Source organism: Sorex fumeus, unplaced genomic scaffold (assembly GCF_029834395.1).
Source record: "Sorex fumeus unplaced genomic scaffold, SorFum_2.1 ptg000063l, whole genome shotgun sequence".
Lineage (NCBI taxonomy): Eukaryota > Metazoa > Chordata > Mammalia > Eulipotyphla > Soricidae > Sorex > Sorex fumeus.
The window spans coordinates 3296531-3321099 of NW_026606120.1; the positions used below are offsets into that span (position 1 = coordinate 3296531).

The window sequence follows — 24569 nt, forward strand, 5'->3', positions numbered from 1 at the left end:
CTTCCTGCTCCCCTTCCCCCTGAGTTGAGAGGAGCTGGGCCAGGGCGGGGCAGTAGGGAAGGGCAGGGCATGCAGGATGCCCCTCCCCCTCCGTGAGGTTCTGGTGGAATGTTCCTGCATTACATGGAGGACCCAGGCCTGTGCATTCATCTCTGTTTGCATTTGTGACAGCCAAGAACTGTCAACACAATTGAGGTAGTGCATCTGGTGGGTATCGGTAAAATTAGATTCACTTCCCTCCATCTTTTCATTTCCTTATATCAAAATTCTCTGTAGGATAACATTGGTTTGTCCTTTCTCCCTTGTCATAGGGAGCTTGGCTTTATCGGGCTACACCCATCACAGTTCTCCAGAGTCATTCCCATTCCTCTGTGCTTATATGTAACTTCTCTGTGCTCTCTTCCCCAACCCGTCTATCACCTTTTTCCCTTAATCAGACTCTGTTAACTTGTAAGATCAGATCCTTCTAAGGACACCGAACTTGTATTGTAAGTTAAGAATGCCTTTCTCCTCTCCTTATATCTTTTGAATAGTTTACTTTAAACAATGTCCTTGTTGTATGGACAAAAGAAGACAGTTAATATTATGCTTTTGTAAATTAGGAGTTAATTAACTCCGAATAATATTCACTCCCGGGCATCTGCTTTCTTGACTTAAGCCTCAGTTGCCCTTAGTTCCTAGCACCCCAACAGCAGGGTCCCAACAAGAGACTGAATGGACCAGGGCAAGCTGTGAGCTACCCTGACATCAAAATGGACTGAGTCAAAACGCCACAATAAGTTAAGAGCATGGTCATGAACAAATTCTGTCATGATCCAAAAGTAACAACGAGATTAGTACCCTGTTAGGGTTAGGAAAGACTAATATGACCTGAGCACTGTAGCCTGGGATCCATAGCAAGATGCCCCAAGGAGAGCAATCCTATAAGCTTAATGTATCTCTTACTGTGTCCATACAAAATGATTAATACTATGAATGTTTATATGTTTGTTGGACAAGGAGAGGAGAAACACACCCATGGGATTCCACTTTTGCATGGGTCGTCCTGCTGGATGAGAATCTGTCCTAGAAGCTTCCCCTGAGGGAAGGACTTTACCCCTACTGATTGTGATCACACCTATGTGTAAGTCCCAACTCCTCATGCTTTGAGATTTAACTAAGGAGGTAAGAGTGGGCTGGGAGAGCCAGAAGGAGAATGAAGTAGTTTGGGTGAGGAAGAAGCAGGAGGAGAATCAGAAAAGAATGGAGATGAAAATGGAATAAATTGCAACTGACACCAACCAGCCTGGCCCTCGTTCCTTCCTTTGTCCACCCATCACCATCAGCCTCTCCGGGGTGGAGGAAGCAGCCCGAGACCACCAAACACGGGCAGTGAGAGAGATAGAGTGCCGTGGACCATTAGTAAATACACAATTCTTCTCTTTTACCTTAGGCCTTGAGAAATCTCCCCACTGTGTAGGATAACATTGGAATGTCCTTTCCCTTGCCGCAAGGAACTTAGGTTTATTGGGTTACAACATTCACAGTGCTAACGAAGCACTCCCATTCCTCTGTGTTTATCTCTAATGTATCTTTGCTCTCTTTCACAACCAGTTAATCACCTATTTCCCCTAAAGAGTACCTATGGCTTGTAAGGTCAAAATCCTCATCAATATCTGATTTTGTACTTGTAAGTGAAATATTGCTTTTCTTCTTCCCTTATGTCTTTAGTTTACTTCAGAGTAATGTCCTTTTTGTATATACACAGGAAGACAGTTAATGCTATGCTTTTGTTACTTGGGAGTTAATTGACTCTGAATAATATTCACTCCTGGCATCTGTTTTCTTGATTTTAGACTCAGTTGCCTTTAATTCCTAGCAACCCAAAAGCAGGATCCCAACGAGGTACTGAATGGACCAGGACAAGCTATGAGCTACCCTGACATCAAAATGAGCCAGACCAAGAGCCATAATACTTAACTATAAGTTAAGAGCACAATCATTGACAAATTCTGCCATGATCCAAAGAGAAACAACTGGACAAGGACCGCACTTAGGATTAGAAAGGGCTTATCTGGCCTGAGCACTGCAGTCTGAGATCTATAGCAAGATATCCACAGGAGAACCACCCTATAAGCTTATTGTATCTCCTACTTTGTCCATACAAAATGACTAATATTATTAAGAATAAAAATTAAGATTAATGTTTAAATGGTTGTTGGACTAAGTAAAGGAGAAACACATCCCTAGATGGTATTTTGCCTCTAGGCGGATCATCTTGCTGAGATGAGAATTTGTCCTAGAAGAAGCTTCCCCTAGGGAAAGACTTTATATCTGTCGATTGTATACCACACCTACGTTTAATTGCTACCCCAACCCTTCATAATTTGGGAATTTAACTAAGGCTATAAGAGTGGACTTGAGGAGAATCGAGAAGGATAAAGGAGGAGTATGGGAGTGGGTAAGACTGGAAGGAGACAGAGAGAGAGACGAGATTGGAATAAACTGCAATTGATCACCAACCAGTCTGGCCCTCATTTCCTCCTTCATCTGCCCATTGCCATCAGTCTTCCAGGATGTGGGAAGAGGCCAAGACCACCAAGCTCAGGCGGCGATAGAGCACCATGACTTGAAATTCATTTTTGAATACACACCACTGAGCAGAAATATCTCAACAGGTGTTACTTGATGCCAGTGGAGTGTGGACTGGAAGCTATTGGATTCTTTACTCATTAGGCATCTTTTGGAGACTTTTTCCTGTCTTATGTTTTTTCGAAGGATCCACGTTGTTAATGATCAGGGGCTACAGTGCAATGCTCAGGGGAGGCTGCAGTGCCAGAGATCAAACCTGAGCTCCATCAGACAAAGCATGCACTCACCCATTAAGACATCTCCTGACGCATTACTTAGCTTTGAATTAAGATTAACTTCCTGCTCAGGAGAGATAATACAGTGGCTAAGGTCCTTCCCTTGCATGCCGTCACCCTGGTTTGAAACCATGACACCACATATGGTCCTCTGAGCAGGTGTGATCCCCAAGTACAGAGACAAGACAAATCCCTGAACACTGCCAGTGTGGTCCAGAAACAAACAAAAAATTAGGTCCCCAGTATCCCTGAGCCAAAGCGAAATAAACAGAAATAGACTAGGTGATGACACAGTAGGGTATATGCAAGGGACACCCAAACAGTCCTGGCTTTTCTCAGAACCATACTGCTTTTGACCCATATTCTATCTAGAAACTAAGTCATTCCCATGCAAATAAGACAACAGATAGGGGAAGCCAGGGAGGCCACAGAAAGGGATGGGATATTTTCCCACCAGATTGATAAAGCACTAAAATATCCAAGATCACTTATAACACTTTGGTGGTAGTGGTGTGCAGTAACTTCCTACATAATTACTATACATTCTGACATTATGATCATATTAACTACACTCTAATAAAAATATAAAATTCAAAACTATCTCAAGAAAATTGAGACAGATGGAAATTACTCAAGACAGTAATATCTATTTTTAAAAACCCACAACCAACATCATACTCAATAGCAAAACACTTAAGTCTTCACCCTGACATAGTCACAGGACAAAAATACCCACTTTTACTACTGCTATTTAATATATTCTTGGAAAGCCTTGACACAGAAATTAGATAAGAAAAATAAATCAGACCGAGGCCCCGGTGGAATGCCTGGCTGGGAGAAGCCCCACCAGCTCCAGGAATACAAGAAGTGAGCACCAATCCCTGCGCTGGCCCTGAGGTGACCCGCCGCTCCCTGCACAGGTAACTTGGCCAGTGGGCATGGCCACCAGGGAAGCGCTCATGTGGCTACAGTTATTTTTCTCTTTCCCAGCATTTTGGACTCACAGCTCAGCCTCAACCTAATTCTGAAGGAGTCATCCTGGCTCTCCCAACCACATTAGGCCAATAGTCTACTGGCCTATTCCAATCAAAATACTTCCAAAAAATACCGAAATAACAGTGAACACAAAGTATTAAACAATCTCAATGTAAAAGAGCGCATCCCCTGATGTGTGGCCCACATAAGGCACAGAGGAGCATCAAAGGGGTAGTATTCTTCATGGGGAAAATAGAGACCACCATCCACTGAGTCCGTCTAGAATCCTCCCTTGAAACGAGTGGTGGTCACTGATAGTATACTGAAGGGACCCACCTCTATATTACCACAGCATCATAAAGAAACAACACAGATCCCTCCCATGAGGAGTGGATTAAGAAAAGAGCCCTGAAGCCTCAAAAGGAAATTTCCACAAATATAATCTCTCAGACAAAGAATTCAGTGATTGGGGCTGGAGAAATAGTACAGCGTTTCCCTTGCAAGTAAGGCGTTTCCCTTGCACGTGGCCACTTGGATTCGATTCTCAGCATTCCATTTGGTCTCTTAAGCACCTCCAGGAGTAATTCCTGAGCGCAGAGCCAGCAGTAACCCCTGTGCATCTCCAGGTAGGACACAAAAAGAAAAAAAGAAGAAATCAGGTATTAAATGATGAGGATGTTCAACGAACTCAAAGAAACAGTGGAACTAGCATCTAATAAATTGAAGAAGTACATGAAAGAAACAGTGGAACATACAGCCAAGAAAATACAGGTAGAAAGGAGAGCAGAAATAAAAAAAAGCTACAAACAGAAGTGTCACTAATAAAGGAATCAGTAGATGAAATAAAAAATTCAGTGGGTGCCCTCAACAGTAGAATGACTACATTCGAAGATAGAATTATGAGCTTGAAGATGATTCAAGCTCACAGGCAACTACAAACAATGGTAAAAGACTTCAAAATAGCTCTAGGGTGAATCAGAGATCCAGGGGATGAATCCAAGAGGAACATCATAAGAATCATCAGAGTACCAGAGGACAGGGAGGCAACCCCAACGAAAAAGTCATAGTTAAAGATATTGCTGAGAACTTCCCAGAGCTGGAGAATGCAGGCATCCAAATCCAAGGAGCCTGAAGGGTGCCAGCCAAAAGAGACCCCAATAAAAATATCATAATCAGAATGATGAGTGCCATAGATAGAGACACAATACTTAAGCAGCAAGGTCAAAGAGGGAAATCACATACAAAGGAGCAACCCTTAGATTCACAGCATACTTATAAGAGGAAACCTTCTGAGCCCAAAGACAATGGTGGGATATAGTGAAAAAGCTCAATGTAAAGAACGGATCACCAAGAATACTTTTTCTGGCTAAACTCTCACTCAAACTCAAAGAAATGATACACTATTTTATGGATAAACAACTGAGGAATTTAAACTTAAAACCAACTTTAAAAGAAGGACTAAAGGGGCTACTATAAGATGAAAAAAAACCATACAAGCACAACAAACTTCTACAAAAAGATGGCACAAAATCCCATGACAATAATCTCTCTCATTATCAATGGTCTAAATGCATCAATTAAGAGACACAGACTGGGAAAATGTATTAAAAAACTCAATACAACATTCTGCTGCCTACAAGAAACACATCTGAATGGTCAAAGCAAATACAGATTCAAAGTTAAAGGATGGAAACAATTCTGTAAGTAAACAACTCCCTCAAATATGCCAAGGTGGCCATACTGTATCCAACAACATAGATTTCAGGCTGAAAAAGATTAGAAGGGACAGTGAAGACCATTTTTTAATAATCAAGGTATATGTACAACAGGAAGAAATCACACTACTAAACATATATTCACCTAATCAGGGACTAGCTAAATACTTAAAACAACTGCTAATAGACCTCAAGGACATTGGTAGCAATACAATAGTAGTTGGAGACTTCAACACCACCCTATCACCTCTTGATATATCAACCAAATTAAAACTCAGCAAGGAAGTACTGGCTTTTAATGAGGAAATGGGAGAGAGAGGGCTTTATTGATATACAAATTGATGTATACAGAGCCTTTTCTTCCCCAAAAACCGAATACACATTCCTTTCCAGTGCACATGGAACATTCTCCATGATGGTCACAAAACATACCTCAATAGAATCAGAAAAATAGAAATGGTGTCAACTCTTTTTTCAGACCATGATGCACTGAAGATAGAAGTTAATCACACACAGAAATAGAGAATCAAATCAAACTACTGGAAATTAAACACTCAATGCTGAACAATGAGTGTGACAGAGAGGAAATCAGAGAAGAAATGAAAAGATACCTGGAAACAAATGAGAATGCAGGCATGAGCTACTAGAACTTGTGAGATGCAGCTAAAGAAGTGTTGAGGGGAAAATTTATAGCTCTGCAAGCATTTCTCAGGAATAATCTGATTTAACAGCTCAAGATCTTAGAAAAAGTCCAACAAAAGTAGCCCAAACCAGGCAGGAGGAAGAAAATAATAAAACTTGGAGCAGAAAAATAATGATATGGAAATCAAAAAAACTATCCAAAAATCAATTAAACCAAGAGCTGGTTCTTTGAGAAAATAAACAAGATTGATAAATCACTAGCAATACTCACAAAGAAAGAGAGAGAGAACCCTAATAAAGCGAATCAGAAATGAAAAGCGGGACATCACAACAGAAATCAAAAAAATTCAGAAGATCATCAAGATTACTTTGAAAGTCTATACACTATAAAACAAGAGAACCTAGAAGAAATGGATAAATTCCTTGACTCCTATAACCTCCCAAAACTGAACCAAGAAGATCTGAAATACCTAAATAGACCTATCACCATCTAGGAAATTAAAACAGTAATTAAAAATCTTCCCAAAAACAAAAGCACAGGTCCAGATGGATTCACTAGCGAATTCTTCCAAACATTTAAAGAGGACTTACTGCCAGTTCTTTTCAAGCTTTTCCAGGAAACTGAAGAAATAGGAACTCTCCCAAAGAGTTTTTATGAGGCACATATTACCCTAATACCAAAAGTCAACAGAGACCCCACCAAAAAAGAAAATTACATGCCAATATACCTATGAACATGGATGCAAAGGTCCTCAACAAAATATTAGCAAATAGAATCCAGCAATTCATCAAAAAGTTCATACACCTCGACCAAGTGGGATTCATCTCAGTGATGGAAGGTTGATTTTAACATTCTCAAGTCAATCAACATAATCCATCATATCAATAAAAGAAAAGACAAAAAACATATGATCATATCAATAGACGCAGAAAAAGCATTTGACAAGATCCAGCACCCATTTTTGATGAAAATGCTTACCAAAATAGGAATTGAAGGAACTTTCCTCAATATAGTCAAAGCCATCTATCATAAGCCTATGGCAAGCATTATCCTCAATGGGGAAAATCTAAGAGCCTTCCCTCTAAGATCAGGGACAAGACAAGCATGTCCACTCTCACCACTACTATTCAATATACTACTAGAAGTACTTGCCATAGCAGTTAGGCAAGAAAAAGACATTAAAGGCATCCAAATAGAAAAGGAAGAAATAAAACTCTAACTATTTGCAGATGAAATGATGATATATTTAGAGAACCCTAAAGCCTCTACAAAAAAAAAAACTCCTAGAAACAGTAAATATGTAAAGTCGCAGGCTATAAAATCAATACCCAAAAGTCCATGACTTTCCTATATTCAAATAACAAGAGAGAAAAAAAGTGAAATGAAAAAGGCAATCCTGTTCACAATCATGCCTCAAAAAATCAAGTACCTTGGAATCAGCTTAACTAAGGAAGTAAAGGACCTGTACAAAGAAAACTACAAAACAATATTTCAATAAATAAAAGAGGACACTAGGAAATGGAAACACATCCCCTGTTTATGGATTGGTAGAATTAACATTGTCAAAATGGCAATACTCCCCAAAGCATTATACAGATTCAATGCAATCTCTCTAAGGGTACCCATGACATTCTTCAAAGAAATTGATCAAATACTTCTGAAATTGATATGGAACAATAAGCGTTGACAAATAGCTAAAGCAATTCTCGGGAAAAATCAGATGGGGGACAGACGTCACCTTCCCCAACTTCAAACTGTACTACAAAGCAGTAATAATTAAAATTGCATGGTAGCACTGTAGCATTGTGTCCTGTTGGTCATCGATTTGCTTGAGCAGGCACCAGTAACATCTCTATTGTGAGTCTTGTTACTGTTTTTGGCATATCGAATATGCCACAGGGAGCTTGCCAAGCTCTGCTGTGTGGGTGGGATACTCTCAGTAGCTTGCCAGCCTCCCAAGAGGGACAGAGGAATCGAACCTGGGTTGGGCACATGAAAGAAAAACGCCCTACCCACTGTGCTATTGCTCCAGTCCAACATGGCATGGTATTGGAACAAAAACAGACCCATAGACCAGTGTAAAATGGTTGAACATCCTTACACATACTCTCAAATATATGAGCATATAATATTTGATACTGGAGTAAGAGATGCAAAGTGGAGCAAAGAAAGTCTCTTTAACAAATGGTGCTGGCAAAACTGGACAGCTACATGCAAAAAATGGGCTCAGACCTCTACCTGACACCATGCAAAAAAGTAAGATTAAAATGAATTAAAGACCTCAACATCAGACCAGAATCCATAAGGTACATTGAAGAAAAGTTTGGCAAAATTTTTTATGACATTGAAGCCAAAGGTATCTTCAAGGACGAAACACCATTGACCAAACAAGTGGAAACAGAGTTAAACAAATGGGACTATCTTAAGCAAAGAAGTTTCTGTACCTCAAAAGAAACAGTGATCAGAATACAAAGACAGTCTACAGAATGGGAAAGACATTTACCCAATACCCCTTGCTTGGATAAGGGGTTGATATCAAGGCTATACAAGGCACTGGTTGAACTTTACAAGAAGAAAACATCCAACCCCATCAGAAAATGGGGCAACGAAATGAACAGAAACTTTCTCAAAAAAGAAATTTAAATTGCCAAAAGACACATGAAAAAATGCTCTTCATCACTAATCATCAGGAAGACGTAGATCAAAACAACTATGAGATATCATCTCACATAACAGAGACTGGCACACATTCAAAAGAACAAAAACAACCAATGTTGACTTGTATTTGGGGAGGAAGGGACACTCCTTCACTACTGGTGGGAATGCCAACTGGTCCAGCTTTTTTTTGAAAAAATACAGACATGTCTCAAAAAACTAGAAATCGAGCTGCCATTTAACCCAGAAATACCACTTCTGGGAATATATTCCGGACATATGAAAAAGTACAGTAGAAATGACATGTGCACTGGTATGTTTATTGCAGCACTATTTACAATAGCTGGAATCTGGGGGGAAAAAACAAGTGTTAGAGAACAGATGACTGGTTAAAGAAACTTTGGTACATCTACGCAATGGAATATTATGCAGCTGTTAGAAAAAAAATGAAGTCATGAAATTTGCATACAAGTGGATCAACTTGGAGAGTATCATGTTAAGTGAAATGAGTCAGAAAGAGAGGGACAGACATAAAAGGACTGCACTCATTTGTAGACTATAAAGTAACATAAGAGGAGACTAACACCTAAGGACAGTTAAAATAAGGGTCAGGAGGACTACCCTACAGCTTGATAACTGTTCTCATGTGCTCGTAGATGCATGTTGAAAGTAGATTATGGACCAAACATTATGGCTGTTTTTTACCTGTATTGCTAACCATAACACCCCAAGGACAGAGAGAGTAGAAGGGATTGTGCCTGCCACAGAGGCGGGAGGTAGGAAGGGGTGGTGGTGGGAGGATGGATACTGGGAACATTGGGGGTAAGGAGTGGGCCCTGGTGGAAGGGTGGGTACTTTAATATTGTTTGACTGAAACACAAACATGAAAGTCTATAGGTCTGTAAATTTATTTTATGATGATTGATTAAAATTTTAAAAATTTTAAAAAGAAATCAAAGAATCCAAATTAGAAAAGAAAAAGTCTAACACGCTGATGGCATGATAATATCCACAAAATCCACAAAAGACACCAAAACACCACCAAAAAATTCTAGAAAAAAATTAATCAATACAGAAAAGTAGAAGGATACAAAATAAATACACAAACAATTGTTGTGCTTCTATACACAATGAACTAGAACAGAAAGCTATCAAAAAGTACTTTACTTAAAATAATGTTTAAAGACATTAAATACCAATGGATCAACTTAACAAAGGATATGAAAGAAATAGAAGAGACCAAGATATAGAAAAATATTCCATGTTCAAGAATTGGGAGGTGTAATATTTTCAAAATATTTATCCTGACTAAAGCACTAAACATATTAAATAAAATTCTTATTAAAATTCCAACATTCCTCAAGGAATCAGAACAAGCACTACTAAAATTTGTATGGAAACATAAAAATAGCTAAACCCGTTTTGGAAAAAATAAGTTGTGAGATATCAAATTCCCTGATTTAAACTCTACTATGGAACTATAGCAATTAAAGTATGATGGCACAAGACTAAATATGAGATGACAGAACAATGGATCAGAACTGGGATCCCAATGATAAATTCTCAGCTATCTGGGCAGTTAACCTTTGAATTAGATGCCTGAAGTGCAACAAGAAAATTTCTTTAATAAATGGTGTTGGGAAAATTGGATAACAACTTGTAAAAGAATAAAACTGGATCCAGAGAATTTCTCTGTTGATGGAATGTTATTCCTGCTACCCAATTTCTCAGGGAGTTGTGGAATTCAGGCTGGGCCAAGGATTTGTTCTTTGCAGAAATAAAGGAAAGCAGTTCTAACCTATTCTCAGGTTCCTTATCCTCGGCTCTGCTGCCTAACCTCACAGGTGAAAAAAAATCAAAATAGTGATGTAAGAAAGTATATTTGGGAAGTACACAGAAGAGAAAGAGTTTAGAACTTAAGGGAATATTCAACCATTCCCAGATTGGAGGGAGTCAAGTACACAATCCTCAGCAGAGATGCAGACAAATGCCCAAGATGGAGAATACAGCAGAGAGCACAGGCTCAGGGAGAGATTCTGGCCTCCTCTGGAGATGGAGAAATGAAGCCTTTTTCTCCTTCAAGTTACTTTATACACAGATTTCTCAAACTAACCCCTAAATTCTCATTCTAGGATGGTTACCAAGAGGCAGAGCTTGGATCTCTTGGTAGTCTCCCTTGATATTATTACAGTTCCTGCAGTCTGAGCCACTCCCCTCAAGGGATCTAGTAATTCTCTGAAAATGAAGCTCTGTCTCTTAAAACTTTTCTGGGCTTCTCAGATGTATCCTATAGTTCAAAGGCCTTTATCCCTCTATGCTGGTTTTGGTTCTCAACAGTGTCTTCCCCTTTAATAAAAGCTCCCTATTTTCCTACAACAAAATCCCTTATATCAAAAAGGTACAAGTTAAATATAAGAGGGAAAGATGTGAATAATATAATAAAATTATTAAAATTCACAAAGGCACCCCAGATACTATTGCTGTAGAGTCTTAGAGTGGGGGGAAATGATTCAGAAGAATGTGGGAGTTTCCATCACCCTTTCCTACATACTATGAGTGGGTCCAGTGCCTCCTACAAACTACATCACAGTTAAGAGGTTGTTATCAGTCAGAGTCCAATCAGAAGAGAGAAACCACCTAAGTCATTTGAAGAGGAAAAAACTGATATAAAGAATTATTAACTAGTAGCAGAATCTCCTGACCCCACACCAGGCTGCCTTCACTGGGACACCTTGGAGAGGGTAGAATTGAGTTTCCCTGCCCTCCCCAAGCAGAACCCCAGCAGCCAAAAACCTCCTGAACCCAGCCACAGTCATGCTCAAGGTCACTCTCTACATAATCGGACAAGCCTCACCCATGAAGGAACCAACAGAGGAACCCAGGTATGAGGGGCCCATGGTTGAGATCTCCAACCTGCTTGGTTCGGAACTGGACCTCCTCTACCCAGGTTCCCAGTTTTCCAATAGCTTGGCAGTCACACCCACAAACTGCCCCTCAACCTCCTCCCCCTCCCCCCGCGCCATGTAATATCAACGGCCAAGATCTAGAGACTATAAAATAAAGCTCCTGGAAGAGAGCGACTCAGTATTTCCTGGAGCATGTGCCCACATTCATGGCCAGGCAACCTCTTATACTCTAGCCCACTGATGTAACTAAAGTAGTACACGTGTGTTTGGTTTTAACATACTTGCTTGTATTCTTGTATTTATGAGCTTAAATGGCCCCAGAATGAAATATAACAACCTTTACACATTCCCCCTTTATTGTAGGAGGAAAATGCTCGCTGGTTGGGTGGGTGCTTGAATATTATCTGTAATGAACTATTGTGAACTACTATATGAAAATAAAATGTATAAAATCGGGGAAAAAAAGAATTATTAACTAGTAAGAGATAGTTTTCTACTAAACAAAGCAAAGAAAGCTTGAAAGAGCACAGAAATATCAGGTGTGGGGAGCAGATACTCCCTCTAGAGCTAAGGAAGAGTCTTCCAATGAAGGGAGAACTTTATGAGATGACACTTAAATTGAAGAATATGGAGCTTTGGCCTGGGGAAGGTCATGAAATTCACTATTATGCCACAGACCAAAGGTGCTGGGCAGAAGCCTACCCCTGTTAATTGACAAGATTCACTCTGGATAACAACTTATGTCAGTGTGAGACATATCCATTAAAAGAGGGGAAATAACAGGCCTTCTGATCACACTGGCATCACATCTGAGGTTCTGGAAGAAAAGTACCAGAACTAGAAGACAAGACATTTCCTCATCTTGAGGCAATCAGACAGATAGGAGAAGGCCCAAGCAATAAAATTTCTGAGAATTAATAAATCCAATAGCTTTGAAGCTGCAAAAATTAAGGCCTAGGCCTGATTAAATCTTCCTGGCATCAGTGATAGACCCTGAGGAGGTTGGATCCCACAAACTTCAGCAGACAGAGGCTGCAACTAAGGTCCTGAAAGGATATTTGACACCTGAATGACCCCCTCCTCCGCCAGAGAAACTCCAGACTTAAACAACACCTTAGCAACCACCCTAGCAATGAACTCTTACCTAGCTAGAAATCCCCACTTAGGGGCAGGTTGTAGGAACCCTACAAAAATCAACTTAAACAAAGGAAGGCCTCTCCATGCTGCCTGAGCCTGTGTGCTGCTTGTGCCCTCCTGGCCAAACATATGTGGTGTCTGAGCACATGTGTTACCAGCATTCTATTGAGATGTGTAATGAGGTTTTCTCCATCTTTGGAGAAGCCCAACTTCGCCCTTGAGTGTGTTTCTCTCTTTCTCCCTTTCTCTCCCTCCACCTTCCTAAAAGCCTCCAAATAAAATCTGTTTTTACTTCATTGCTCATCTACTTCTGAAATTCCTTTTTGAGAGGAAGACAAGTACCTATATACTCTGGGTAAGGCCTAGGGCTGACTCTCCTTTTCTGCAAAGAGCAAATACTCCCTCCATCTTGAAACCAGACCTTCCCAGCTGGTCCCCAGGTGGCAGTGGCAGATCAGGATAAAGTGATCTTCTCTCTCTTCTCTGCCTCACATAAGCCATCCAAGGGGGCCCACCGACTTCAATTTGTGATATGAGTGCCCTATGCACATTGCTGACAAAACCTAACAATTTCAGATAGCAGATAGGAAACAGTTACAACATCACACAGCATGGCACTGCAGGGGAGACCCAGTAGAGGCTGTTAGTTGATAGGAGGCACCGCTTTGTCCACTTAGTCTCTACACACATTATTTACATGCATTTTAATTTCATAACAACCTTACATTTTCTATGCTTCTGTGTTTTTGTTTTTGTTTTGTTTTGTTTGTTTGTTTTTTTGGTGTTGGCAATCAAATCCAAGGTCTCATACATTCAAGATAAACACTCTACCACTGACCTACATCCCTGACACCCAGCACAACATTTTCACCCATCAAGACAAAGTTTACCTTACAAATGAAACATTTCTCACCTGGCAGGGTCCCTGCCTTGCATAGAGTCAACCCAAGTTCCATCCCCAGCACCTAGTATGGTCTCCTAAGCACCACCAAGAGTAATCCCTGTCACTAAGTCAGTAATGGTTGGAGAAATCGTTTGTGAAGGGAGATGTGTGCTGAAAGTAGATAAACAAACATGATAGCCTCTCAGTATGTATATTGCAAACCATAATGCCCCAAAGTAAAGAGAAAGTATGGGGAAATTTTCTGCCATAGAGGCAGTGGGAAAGGCTGGGAAGGGAGTGGGATACTAGGGACATTGGTGGTGGAAAGTGTGCACTGGTGGAGGGATGGATGTTCAATCATTGTGTATGACTGAAACTCAAACATGAAAGCTTTGTAACTATATCTCAAGTTATTTATTGCCTTGCATATGGCCAACCAGGGTTCAATCCCTGGAATCCCAATGATCCCAGGATAGTTCCTGGGTGCAGAGCCAGGAGTAAGCCCTGAGCATCGCTGGGTCTGGCCTAAAATGGAAAAAAAATCTTTGCTAGTAAAGTTAAGTCTTCATCCACTGCAGCAGAGCAAGACTGCAGTCACACCGGGCTCACTCAGAGGCATTTGGAATAGGGTCTGCAGTTCCTGGAAGAGTCACCAAGAAGGGGAGGGACACTGATGGGGACATGACCTCAGGGTTTCAACCAGTAATGGAGATTTGGGCCCTGGGGGAACACCATCAACACTAGAGTCTGAGCTCACAGGCTCCTCCTGAGAAAAAGGAAAACTCTTAATGTGCACAGGGAGCTCAGGCCCACCCACCACGGAGCAGATGGACAGGGACACATCTCCTGAATAAATCATAAAGTACGGAAAGAGGGTGCCAGAGAAGGAAGTCTGAGAGAAGGAGAAAATGTGGGAGCCATTTGTCATGTTATAGAAGGAGACATCCCCTTCCTCAGGGTCCAGGAAAACCCCCACCCTGTGGGGAAACTGACGAAGGGACAGAGCAGTCAAAGGAGTAGTAAAAGCCTTAAATCCATCTTCAGAATTCCCCACAACCCAGAACCCCTTGTGTGGAGATTCTTGGTACCAGCCTGTCCTTTTCACATCTTCTCTACAGACCCCCAGAGCCCAAAGGCTTCTGTCTCCTTTCCTGATTTCCACCTCCCAGCAACAGCGTCCTGATGTGATGCCCTCAAGGCCTAAGATGCTACATCTGCCTTCTGATTCCCAAGCAGTGTCCTTCAAGGTCAGACTTGCTTTCTTCTGACAGACAACAATTCCAGGACTGGCAGATCCTGGATCCAGAGTGACAGGCCCTGCAAAGAGAGGCACCAAACATGCAAGGCCTTCAGTATAATGGAGCACACAAAAACTCACCCCATATACTTAGGTGCATGGGAGACAGGGGTACAAAACCTCCTGAGATGAGGAACACAAAAGCTTATAACCTTTTAAGGGAAAGAAACCAAATACTGATTTTGTTTAGAAATTAGGTAAGTCACAAGGCCACTGAAAGCTAGTTGGACTCCATGATCTGAATGAAGTATCTTTAGCTTCAGTATCAATCATACAGCTGTATAACTATCACCACCACAGCCCAGCCATGTAGTTTCTCTATCACACAGAGACTGATAGAGAGATCAAAAGCTGTGGGAGGAGCAGGAGCACCCAGAAAGAATATAAAATCACTCACAGTTCTGGAACATGTCCTTGCGCCAATCTACAAGAAAACCATTATTCATATGAGAGATTTGTATACATATCAGAGTTGACTAGTATTTTTCTGAAAGACTATAATGAATATTATGAATGTATTCCAATATGATGTTTTGGAAATATTCAATGATTTCCTAGAGAGAGAGAGAAGTCATCATGCTGCAACATTCCCATGAAGGCAAGCCATAACGCTTAATACTCGGGGATACAGCTCTCAGGATGGGAGACATTTTTTGCATCTATAGAGATTTTCCTTATACCCTTTTACTTATTAATGTAAATAATGTATTATCTATTGTTGGATATTAACCCTAAGTGTTTTAGGCTTCACCAGTGAATTGCCCTTTTTCCCCCTTCCAGAGACGTTTGTAGCACCCTTGCTAGCATCCCTAATGTAGTTAATTTATCTTTAACCTTTGTGTTGGATATTAACCCTAAGTGCTCTAGGCTTAAATTCAGTAAATTGCTCCCTTTCCTCTTCTCTGAGAAGCTTACCATGTCTTGCTAGCATCCCTAATTTAGTTAAGGTCTATCTTTCACCTTTCCTTTGTATTTTAACTCTCATTGTCACAGTTCCCCAAGTCAGTTTTGATTACTTAAAAGCCAAAAGTTTCTGGTAATTCTGAACATTGTATTTGTTCTGCTTTGTATTTGAAGTGCTTCATATTTGTACCTGCTTTTCTATTTTCCTATAGCCTTTCTATATTTTACTATAGAGCAATGTTCTTTGGTAAACACACAAAGACCACTAATGCTATGTGTTCCTAATATTTGGGAGTTAACTGACGCTGAACTATATCTACTCCTGGGCATAATTACTTGGTCATAATTACTTGACTCAGGCTTCCATTTCTGTAGTTCCTAACACCCCAAAAGGGAAGTCCTGTCACAGGAGCGAGTGGCAAAGCTAACCCAACATTGAAATAGGACATTCTAGAAAGCATAAATGCATGATCTTAATGCAAGTTGTTATGGGTTAAGAGACTGGATTCCGAAGGGGAAGGACAAGCTCAACTGGCCTAAAGACTTTGTCTGGGATTAATGGTAAAAACCTTGCTTGCTCTCAGAGCCCCTTTCTCTCTGTTGGTCCCCCTTCTCTCTGTTGTGGAGGCCTGGGGAGGTGGGGAGGCAGCTTTTCACCACCAAACTCACACCCATCACAGCAGCAGCTCCCCCCCCCCGGCCACATTTTACTTTGTGAACTAACAATCTATAATAAAATAGCGATAGCACAGTGGTAGGGCATTTGCCTTGTGCGCAGCCAGCCCGGCCGAGCCGGGTTCGATTCCTCCGCCCCTCTCAGAGAGCCCAGCAAGCTACCGAGAGTATCTTGCCCGCATGGCAAAGCCTGGCAAGCTACCCGTGACATATTCAATATGCCAAACACAGTAACAGTCTAAAAATGGAGACATTACTGGGCCCGCTCGAGCAAAATCGATGAACAACGGGAGGACAGTGTTTGTTGACAGTGTTTGTTTAACATAAAAATATTTCTAACATAAAACCCATATTCCTTTTGTAAGATAAAGCATACTTTTATACTTCTATAAACCTATTTAAATCGTCCATTAAAATTTTCTCTAAATCTGTTCTCCTCCCTCTTACTAAATTGTGTGTTAGTGGGATTTATCAATTTCCTGTTAATTTTAAAATGTTAGCACAGAATTACTCTTACTATTTTTAAAATTTATATACTTTACCCAAAAAAGATACTTTTGGGGGGAAAATAAATATTTCCAACTTATCATTGATTTACAATTTTGTGAAATTTCAGTAATTTAGATTTATTCATTTATATGTGTTTAGGTGTCACCAATTTCACAAACTTTTAAAGGGATATCTTTTATATATGGGATATATAATCAAAATATAAGGGGGGGAATAGCCAAAAATATCAGAACTGGAGATTTTGTCTGAGGAAAACTGAGCTTCCATGGGAGCAGGGATGATGAGGAGGGCCTTTAGGACACTGGGGAGGGAAGGGGGCAACATAGTACCCTACTGATGGCTATGCTGCTGGAATGATGACTGCATGAAAAGTATAAATAACAGTATTGTAAATCCCAGTGATTCAAATAAAATGGCTTTCTAAATAAAAGGAAAAATTCAAATGTTGTACTGGAACATAAAGACAGCCAGAGAGCAACCCAGCCATACAGGGAAATGGGAAGTTTTGTGTCAAGAGAAGGAAGCCAAATGCCATATATAACCAGAGACAAGTGACCCTGACCATGGATTCCATCCTGAGGTTAAGTAGAGGCAACCAAAAAAGTCACCAGACAGTTTTATGGAAGCTACCCCTCCTTCACTAACACCAACACAAAGATTTTAATTAAATCAAGAAAGCACCTACACACTTTATAATCAGTCCAGCCCCAATTTTACATTTTTATGTAAAGTGTAAATGATATTATCACAAAATTTTAAAACTTTTTATTTATTATAGGAAACCATGATGATTACCATATAAAACTTCAAGTACAAAAAAATGCAATATATGTTAGCTACCACAGTTGAAAAATTATTTATGTAAATGAGATAAGCCTATACTAAATTAAATCATATTAATTTCTTTATAGGTTAAAATTATAGTAATCAATCATTACAAATTAACTTTTGTAGACTTTTTTCCTAATAATTCCATTTGCTGATCCTTTAAGTTTTGTAGGAGCAGCAATATGAAATAGATTTGTTATATGCCTTCCAAGAGGGTCAGGAGGGGGTGTGAGGGCGCCTGGGAGCATTAATAGAGAGAAGGAGACACTGGTGGTAGGATTGATGTTGGAACATTGTATACCTGAAATAACTCTATAATAAGCAACTTTGTACAACATAATGTCTTAATAAAAATTATTTTTATAATGTATGCATGTTAGGGGACAGAGAAATAGTACAAGAATTAAAGTGCATGCTTCACCTATGAAAACCCAGCACTGTATGGTTTTCCAGGCAACACCAGGTATCTGCCTGGAGGTCCCCAAATACTGCAGTGGTAACCCACCAGGCCACCCACAAGACCTAGACAGCCCCATGTCCTCAGACCCTCACACTGAGTCACTTCTGATTGACCAAGAGATGTCCCTGGTCCTCATGAGCTTGGTGAGCTTGGTAGTCCCTAATTAATTAATTGATTTAAATTGTGTTCTTTAACTCAGCAGACACGGAGAAGATAAAAGACAGCAATCTGATATTCATTTTTGTCAAACAAATTCTGAAAATGAGTCATGTACTTTAATGAAGTTACCTCAGGCTTCTCAAGATCCTTTACCCAATGGTTCAGCCCTTCCTTCCCCTTCTATCCCTGATAGCAACGTGAAACATCAGAGCAGAAAGGCCTCTAACATACTCCAAGAACACACCCAGGACAGTCTTTCTGTACACGAGGAGACCCACGCCACAGTCCTGCCCCAACTATACTAAAAGGTGAAATGTTTCACTATCATTCCAAGTCCATTTTTTGGTTTGATCCAAATGATTTAAAAATAAACTAATCTTTATTGAAATCTTTCAAGGAGCTTGCAATGAGTTGATTACAGTTATTTGACTGACTGACCTGGGTTCAAATAAAGAATTCTACTAAAGTTGGAGAAAGAGAGAAAGACAGAGAAAGAGACAGAGACGGAGATAGAGGGAGATTTTGAAAATGTTCCATATATTCCTGTCACAAATATACACATAGAATTTGGCATATGACTTCAGGTCTTTCATATAAGAAAAAACTATATGAAAGTCCTGTAGCCTCAAGTCCCCCCAGAGGTTCTGAACCTAAAATTCAGAACACAGAACCTAGGTTGCATTAATTCTTAGCCACTTAAAGGAATCAACCCAACTTGCATGAGGAGTCAGACCCCGCTAAAACAGAGGATCAATATTCCAGAGGATCGGGGGAGGGGGAGGAATAAAGAAAAACAAAATTGATGATAAAGTGATTCAATTTTCATTAAAAAAAAGAATTCAGAATCCATAATTAATCAATTTATTAACAAGACCTGAATCCTGAGCAGGCAGGCAGGATTTCTGGAATCAGCAGACCTGAGCTACATAGCTACCCTGCTGCAGTGTCCGCTGCACTGACACTGCCCCACCCCCTCTAGGAAGCAACACTACAAGGAGCTTTCCAAGGGGGCTGCTCACCGGAACTACCTGCAGTAGACAAGGGTTAGAGGAGGCAGATCTGTGTCCCCAAGGACAGTCCCTGCAATCTTCAGATGGAGGCTACAAAAATGACAGGAACAACAGAAATACCAACCCCTTCCTGCCATGGTGTTCTTGGGTACAGAAGGGGAAAGAGTGAGACTGGGGAGGAGCCACAGGACACTCAGAGCACCTACCTGCATACAGATGGGCCTTTCTCCAGGCTGAAAGGGAACACAGAGAGCTCAGTCAAATCAGCCTGCCAAACCCAGACTCTGGCCCAGCACCTGTTCTGTCCTCAATCACAATATTTCTGATCTGTGCTCAAAGGGGGCACACTGGAGAGAGGGGAGCTCCTGCCCTGTACACCCAGCAGGGTGCTGAGTCCCACTGCTGTCCCTCTGCTTCTTTGTGACTTGGCAGTCACTTAGCTGCTGAGTGTCAGATCCTGAAAAATGCCTTTTCTATCTTCACTCACTTTTTTCACTGAGGGTTATAAACTGTACTACATATTCAATTATTTTAAGGAACATAATATAAATTAGGGCATTGTTTTGGTGACACCAAATATAACTAACAGGATGTCATCAACAACTGTAGTCAACGATTGTAAGTGCTTTATACAGGGCTGGAGTGATAGCACAGCGGTAGGGCGTTCGCCTTACAAGCGGCCAACATGGCCGACCCAAGTTCGATTCCTCCGCCCCTCTCGGAGAGCCCGGCAAGCTACCGAGAGTATCTCGCCCGCATGGCAGAGCCTGGCAAGCTCCCCGTGACGTATTCGATATGCCAAACACAGTAACAACAAAGCCTCCAATGGAGACGTTACTGGGCCCGCTCGAGCAAATCGACGATCAACGGGAGAGCCTTTACCTTTACCTTTAATATAAATTATTCGATAGCTCATTTTAAAATGTTGCTATTATACCATTTTTTCTAGCAAAAATAGTTGAGAAATAACTTGAAAGAGGAATAAATAAGGACAGGGAAGGACACATTGTTGGAGATCTGTGGGACAGAATAGTCTTTCTCGGTCTTATATAAAACATCACTATTCTGGTGGGACAGAGAAAGACAACAGGAGTTAAGGTGTTTGCCTTGCATGAAGTCACCTCTTGCTATATCCTGGCAAATGATATCCTGAACACTAGCAGTAGTAGCCCTCAGCACTGCAGGTATGGCCCAAACCTCACTCGAACTCTCCCCAAAAACAGTACTATTCAGCATATTGAGAGAAAATCTAGCATATTCCCACCCTGCTCAGCCTAGTTACTATGGCCCCAATCACTGTAGGTTCAGCACTTTTAGGCACTGGAAGGAACAGAATTCCCCTAAGTAGTGTTTTGGGGCTAGAGCGATAGCACAGCGGGTAGGGTGTTTGCCTTGAAAGCAGCCAACATGACTGACCAGAATTCGATTCCTCCGCCCAAGCCAGGCAAGTTACCGAGAGCATCTCGCCCACACTGCATAGCCTGGCAAGCTACCCATGACGTATTCAATATGCCAAACACAGTAACAGCAAGTCTCACGATGTTACTAGGTCCAGTCAAGCAAATCAATGAACAACGGGAGGACAGTGACAGTGACAGTGTTTTGGGGACAGGAGCAGAAGTCACATGCCTAAACTCAAAATTCCCATTTAGTTTTCTGGCTCCTACAGTGCTTTCAGAGCAGCTTCTTCTGTTTCTAGATAAAGAGTAAGAACTAGATACCCTGAGGACTAGAATCTTGACAATGTAGGGAAAGGGACCACAGATGAAAGAGACTACAGAGGTCTCTGTGACAGCCAGGTCACCAAGTACTGGGTGGGACAGCAGCCCAGGTCTGGGAAAGCATGTGGGCCAGGTGGGGCTCTCCGCAGCTTCTGCTTCAGCTCAGGGAAGGGGACCCATTCCTGCCCCAGAACACACAGGCAGAGAAACACCTGGGCACAGGTAGGACAGAAGACACAGGACACCTGAGGCGTCACTCACCAGCCAAGTACTCAGTCTTCCTCTGATCTGAAAGACAAAAGAAACGGGTGAGCTCAGAACCACGAGGCCCACAACCAAGGGGACCCAGGGAGTTGAAGAAAATGAAAACTCAAGAGATTTTTCCAGATCCTGCACAAGGCTGAGTGATGTAGGGCAACCAGGAGAGAAGAGGGGAGGGCAGATGAGCTCCACATCCACCCAAACAGAGCTCCGACAGCTAAAAACCTCCACACTCCACAATCGCCACCATGTTCCTGGCCCTACTCCACTGCTCAGATGAGACTCATTCAGAAATTTATCCACTGAAAAACTCAGAGTTTTATGACTGAAATCTCCAGGCTTTCACGGAATCAGGGATGGCTACCTCCCACATCTCCCTGTAGTCACACCTGCACCCCAAGGCCACAACCCAGTGAAAAATTTTAATTCAGCTGTATACCCCATTAAAAAAATGGACTTTCTGGAGCATGCATCCACATTCATGGCCATGTGACATCTAAACTCCTGATCACTTGATCACTAGACATCCTGTTACTCATCAATTTGCTCGAGTGGGCGGCAGTAACGTCTCCATTCATCCCTGTCATGAGCTAGAGTAGCCCAATGGCATCTGCTCGCTCCAGGAACACCAAAAGCCTCAAATCATTCATTCAGAGTCTTGATGAGGAAGTCTGAACATCTCATAGGTGAGCAGCCACGCGTTCTTTCGATGTCCCTTGGAATCCAGTTGGTAACAACTCTAGCCCAGCTAGTCTTCAAATCACATTACGTTTCCAGCCCAACTGATTTTTGACAAACAAAACAGGGTCCCTGATTCTCGATCGTTGACAGAGGTCAGAACTCCAAATTCCTTCTCTCACTTGAGTGAAGCATGATACCCCAAGCATAGCTCTTTTGATTCCTCTTTGCAAGACCTGAATAACGTTCTCATCCTGCTTTCAAAGGGCCAAGGTCTCTGAGGCATATGTTAGTGCAGAAAGAATGATGGAATCAAAGAGATATGCCTGGAGCTAGAGGTTCTTCATCCTCTAGCTATTTCCACATGCTTGAAGGCATTCCACGCTGCTCTCTTCTTCCTGCACAGTTCTGGTGCCAAGTCATTCGTCATGTTGAGTTCTCTACCTACGTACACATAACTGCTGCATTTGGAGATGTTCGTTTTGTTGAGAGTGAATGGAACGTCAGGAATGAGACTGTATCTCATAAACATTGTCTTTGTGAGATTCAGCTGCAGTCTGACCTTTCCAAACTCACGGTCAAAGTCGGCGAGCATTTGTGCCACTTAGCTAATGTTTGGTGTTATTAAAATGATGTCATCAGTGAAGCGGAGGTTTTGTAGTTGCCAACTGTCTATCTTCATTCCCATTCCTTCCCATTCCAGTCATTGTATGACGATCTCGAGGGTGGCACTGAAGAGTTTTGGTGAAATGGTATCACCCTGTCAAACCCCTCTTCTGACATCGATGATCACTTCCTTATAGAATGGTGAGATCCTGGTAGTGAATTCGTAATACAGCTCATGGAGGACCCTGATGTACTGAGTTTGAACGCCCTGTTTGGCTAGGGCTTCGATGACCACTTCAGTCTCAACAGAATCAAAGGCCTTCTTTAAATTGATGAACATTAGTCAGTTTGGCATCTTGAACTCTCGAGAAACCTCAATGAGCTCGGTCATGGTGTGGATATGGTCGATCGTGCTGAATCCTTTTCAGAACCTGGCTTCCTCACATGGTTGTCCTTCATCTAGTGTTCTGCCAATCCTATTCAGAATAACTCAAGTGAACAGCTTATAGACGATGAACAACAGACAGATCAGGCGATAGTTGCCAATGTCATGGATGTCTCCCTTCTTATACAGTAGTACAGTCCTGCTAGTTTTCCACTGGGATGGAATCTTGCATTCAGACATTTAGCATGTGAAAAGCCGAGCCGGTGTATTGATGAGTACTGATGGCAGATTCTTCAGGTGTTCATGTCTGACCTTGTCTGGGCTGGGTGCTGCACACTTCTTTACCGATGAAATGGTGTGTTTGATTTCATAAGGGAGAACGTTGGGAACGACATATCCATCCTGTGGAATTTGGTACGTGGGCAGGTGGATGTGGCTATAGAAGAGATCCGAGTGGAAGTCATGAATAATCTTCTCCGTTGACCTTCTGGAAGATGTGATAGATTCATCAGGACTTCGGAGGGCAGTCATCTTGGTCTTATAGTTGGTGAAGGACAGGTGGGCGTTGTGAATACTTTTCCCAGCTTCTGTCACATCGGCCAATATTGCTGCTTTTCTCTCTTTGAAGTCTTCCTTTATAGATGCTCTGCACTGCTTTGTGAGCTCTAATGTTAGCTTGTGATTGCCTAAGGCTCCCACCAAGTCACACTGAGAAATGAACTTGAGAGTTTCTGAAGATAGGAGTCTTTTTGTGGCTTTCTCTCTCTTAGTGTTCCTTGCACAATCATGGAGGTCTGAACCAGTCAATTATATTCCTTGTCAATGTCGTCAACAAGGCATCTTCCCACGTTGCTGCAATAGTGCCAAAGAGCTCCCAGTTGGTGGTCATTGTGGGAATAGTCTTCTTGAACTTTGAAGCCCTTTCTCCCCACTCTGAATTTTGCATGAAGGAGACGGTGGTCTGATCCTGTTTGGAATTTTGGGACAACAGCTACATCAATCAGGCAAAACTGTGGATTGAATATGATGTGGTCAGTTTCGTTGTGGTACTGTCCACCGGGAGACTCCCATGTCCAACGTTTAAAATCAGCCTTCTGGAACTGTGTGTTACCATGGATGGTCTTGGTCGACATGATAAACTCAGAAAGTCTCTCAAGCTGTTCGTTCTATTCTAGGCCATGGATCCCGATGTGGAGTTCTTTGGCCAATCTTCTCGGTCCTATCTTGGCATTAAAATCACTGACAATGATCTTGTAGAAGGTGTGGTCTTCTTTATAGAACTTCTCCAGCTCCATGTAGAATTTCTCAATTTCTTC

The 24569-nt window shown here is 41.6% G+C and overlaps 1 protein-coding gene across 1 annotated transcript in view; it reads right to left on the bottom strand.

The window, feature by feature from the left end:
- The window catches only part of LOC130036000 (butyrophilin-like protein 1), a 111190-nt gene that overhangs the window by 75549 nt on the left and 11072 nt on the right, over positions 1 to 24569 (bottom strand). Inside the window, exons 6-9 of the mRNA XM_056127954.1 lie at positions 21585 to 21611; positions 19809 to 19835; positions 15455 to 15481; positions 14447 to 15077 (exon numbers count right to left, since the gene is read on the bottom strand). Coding sequence (XP_055983929.1) covers positions 14447 to 15077; positions 15455 to 15481; positions 19809 to 19835; positions 21585 to 21611 — 712 coding nt within the window. The remainder of the gene's footprint in view (positions 1 to 14446; positions 15078 to 15454; positions 15482 to 19808; positions 19836 to 21584; positions 21612 to 24569) is intronic.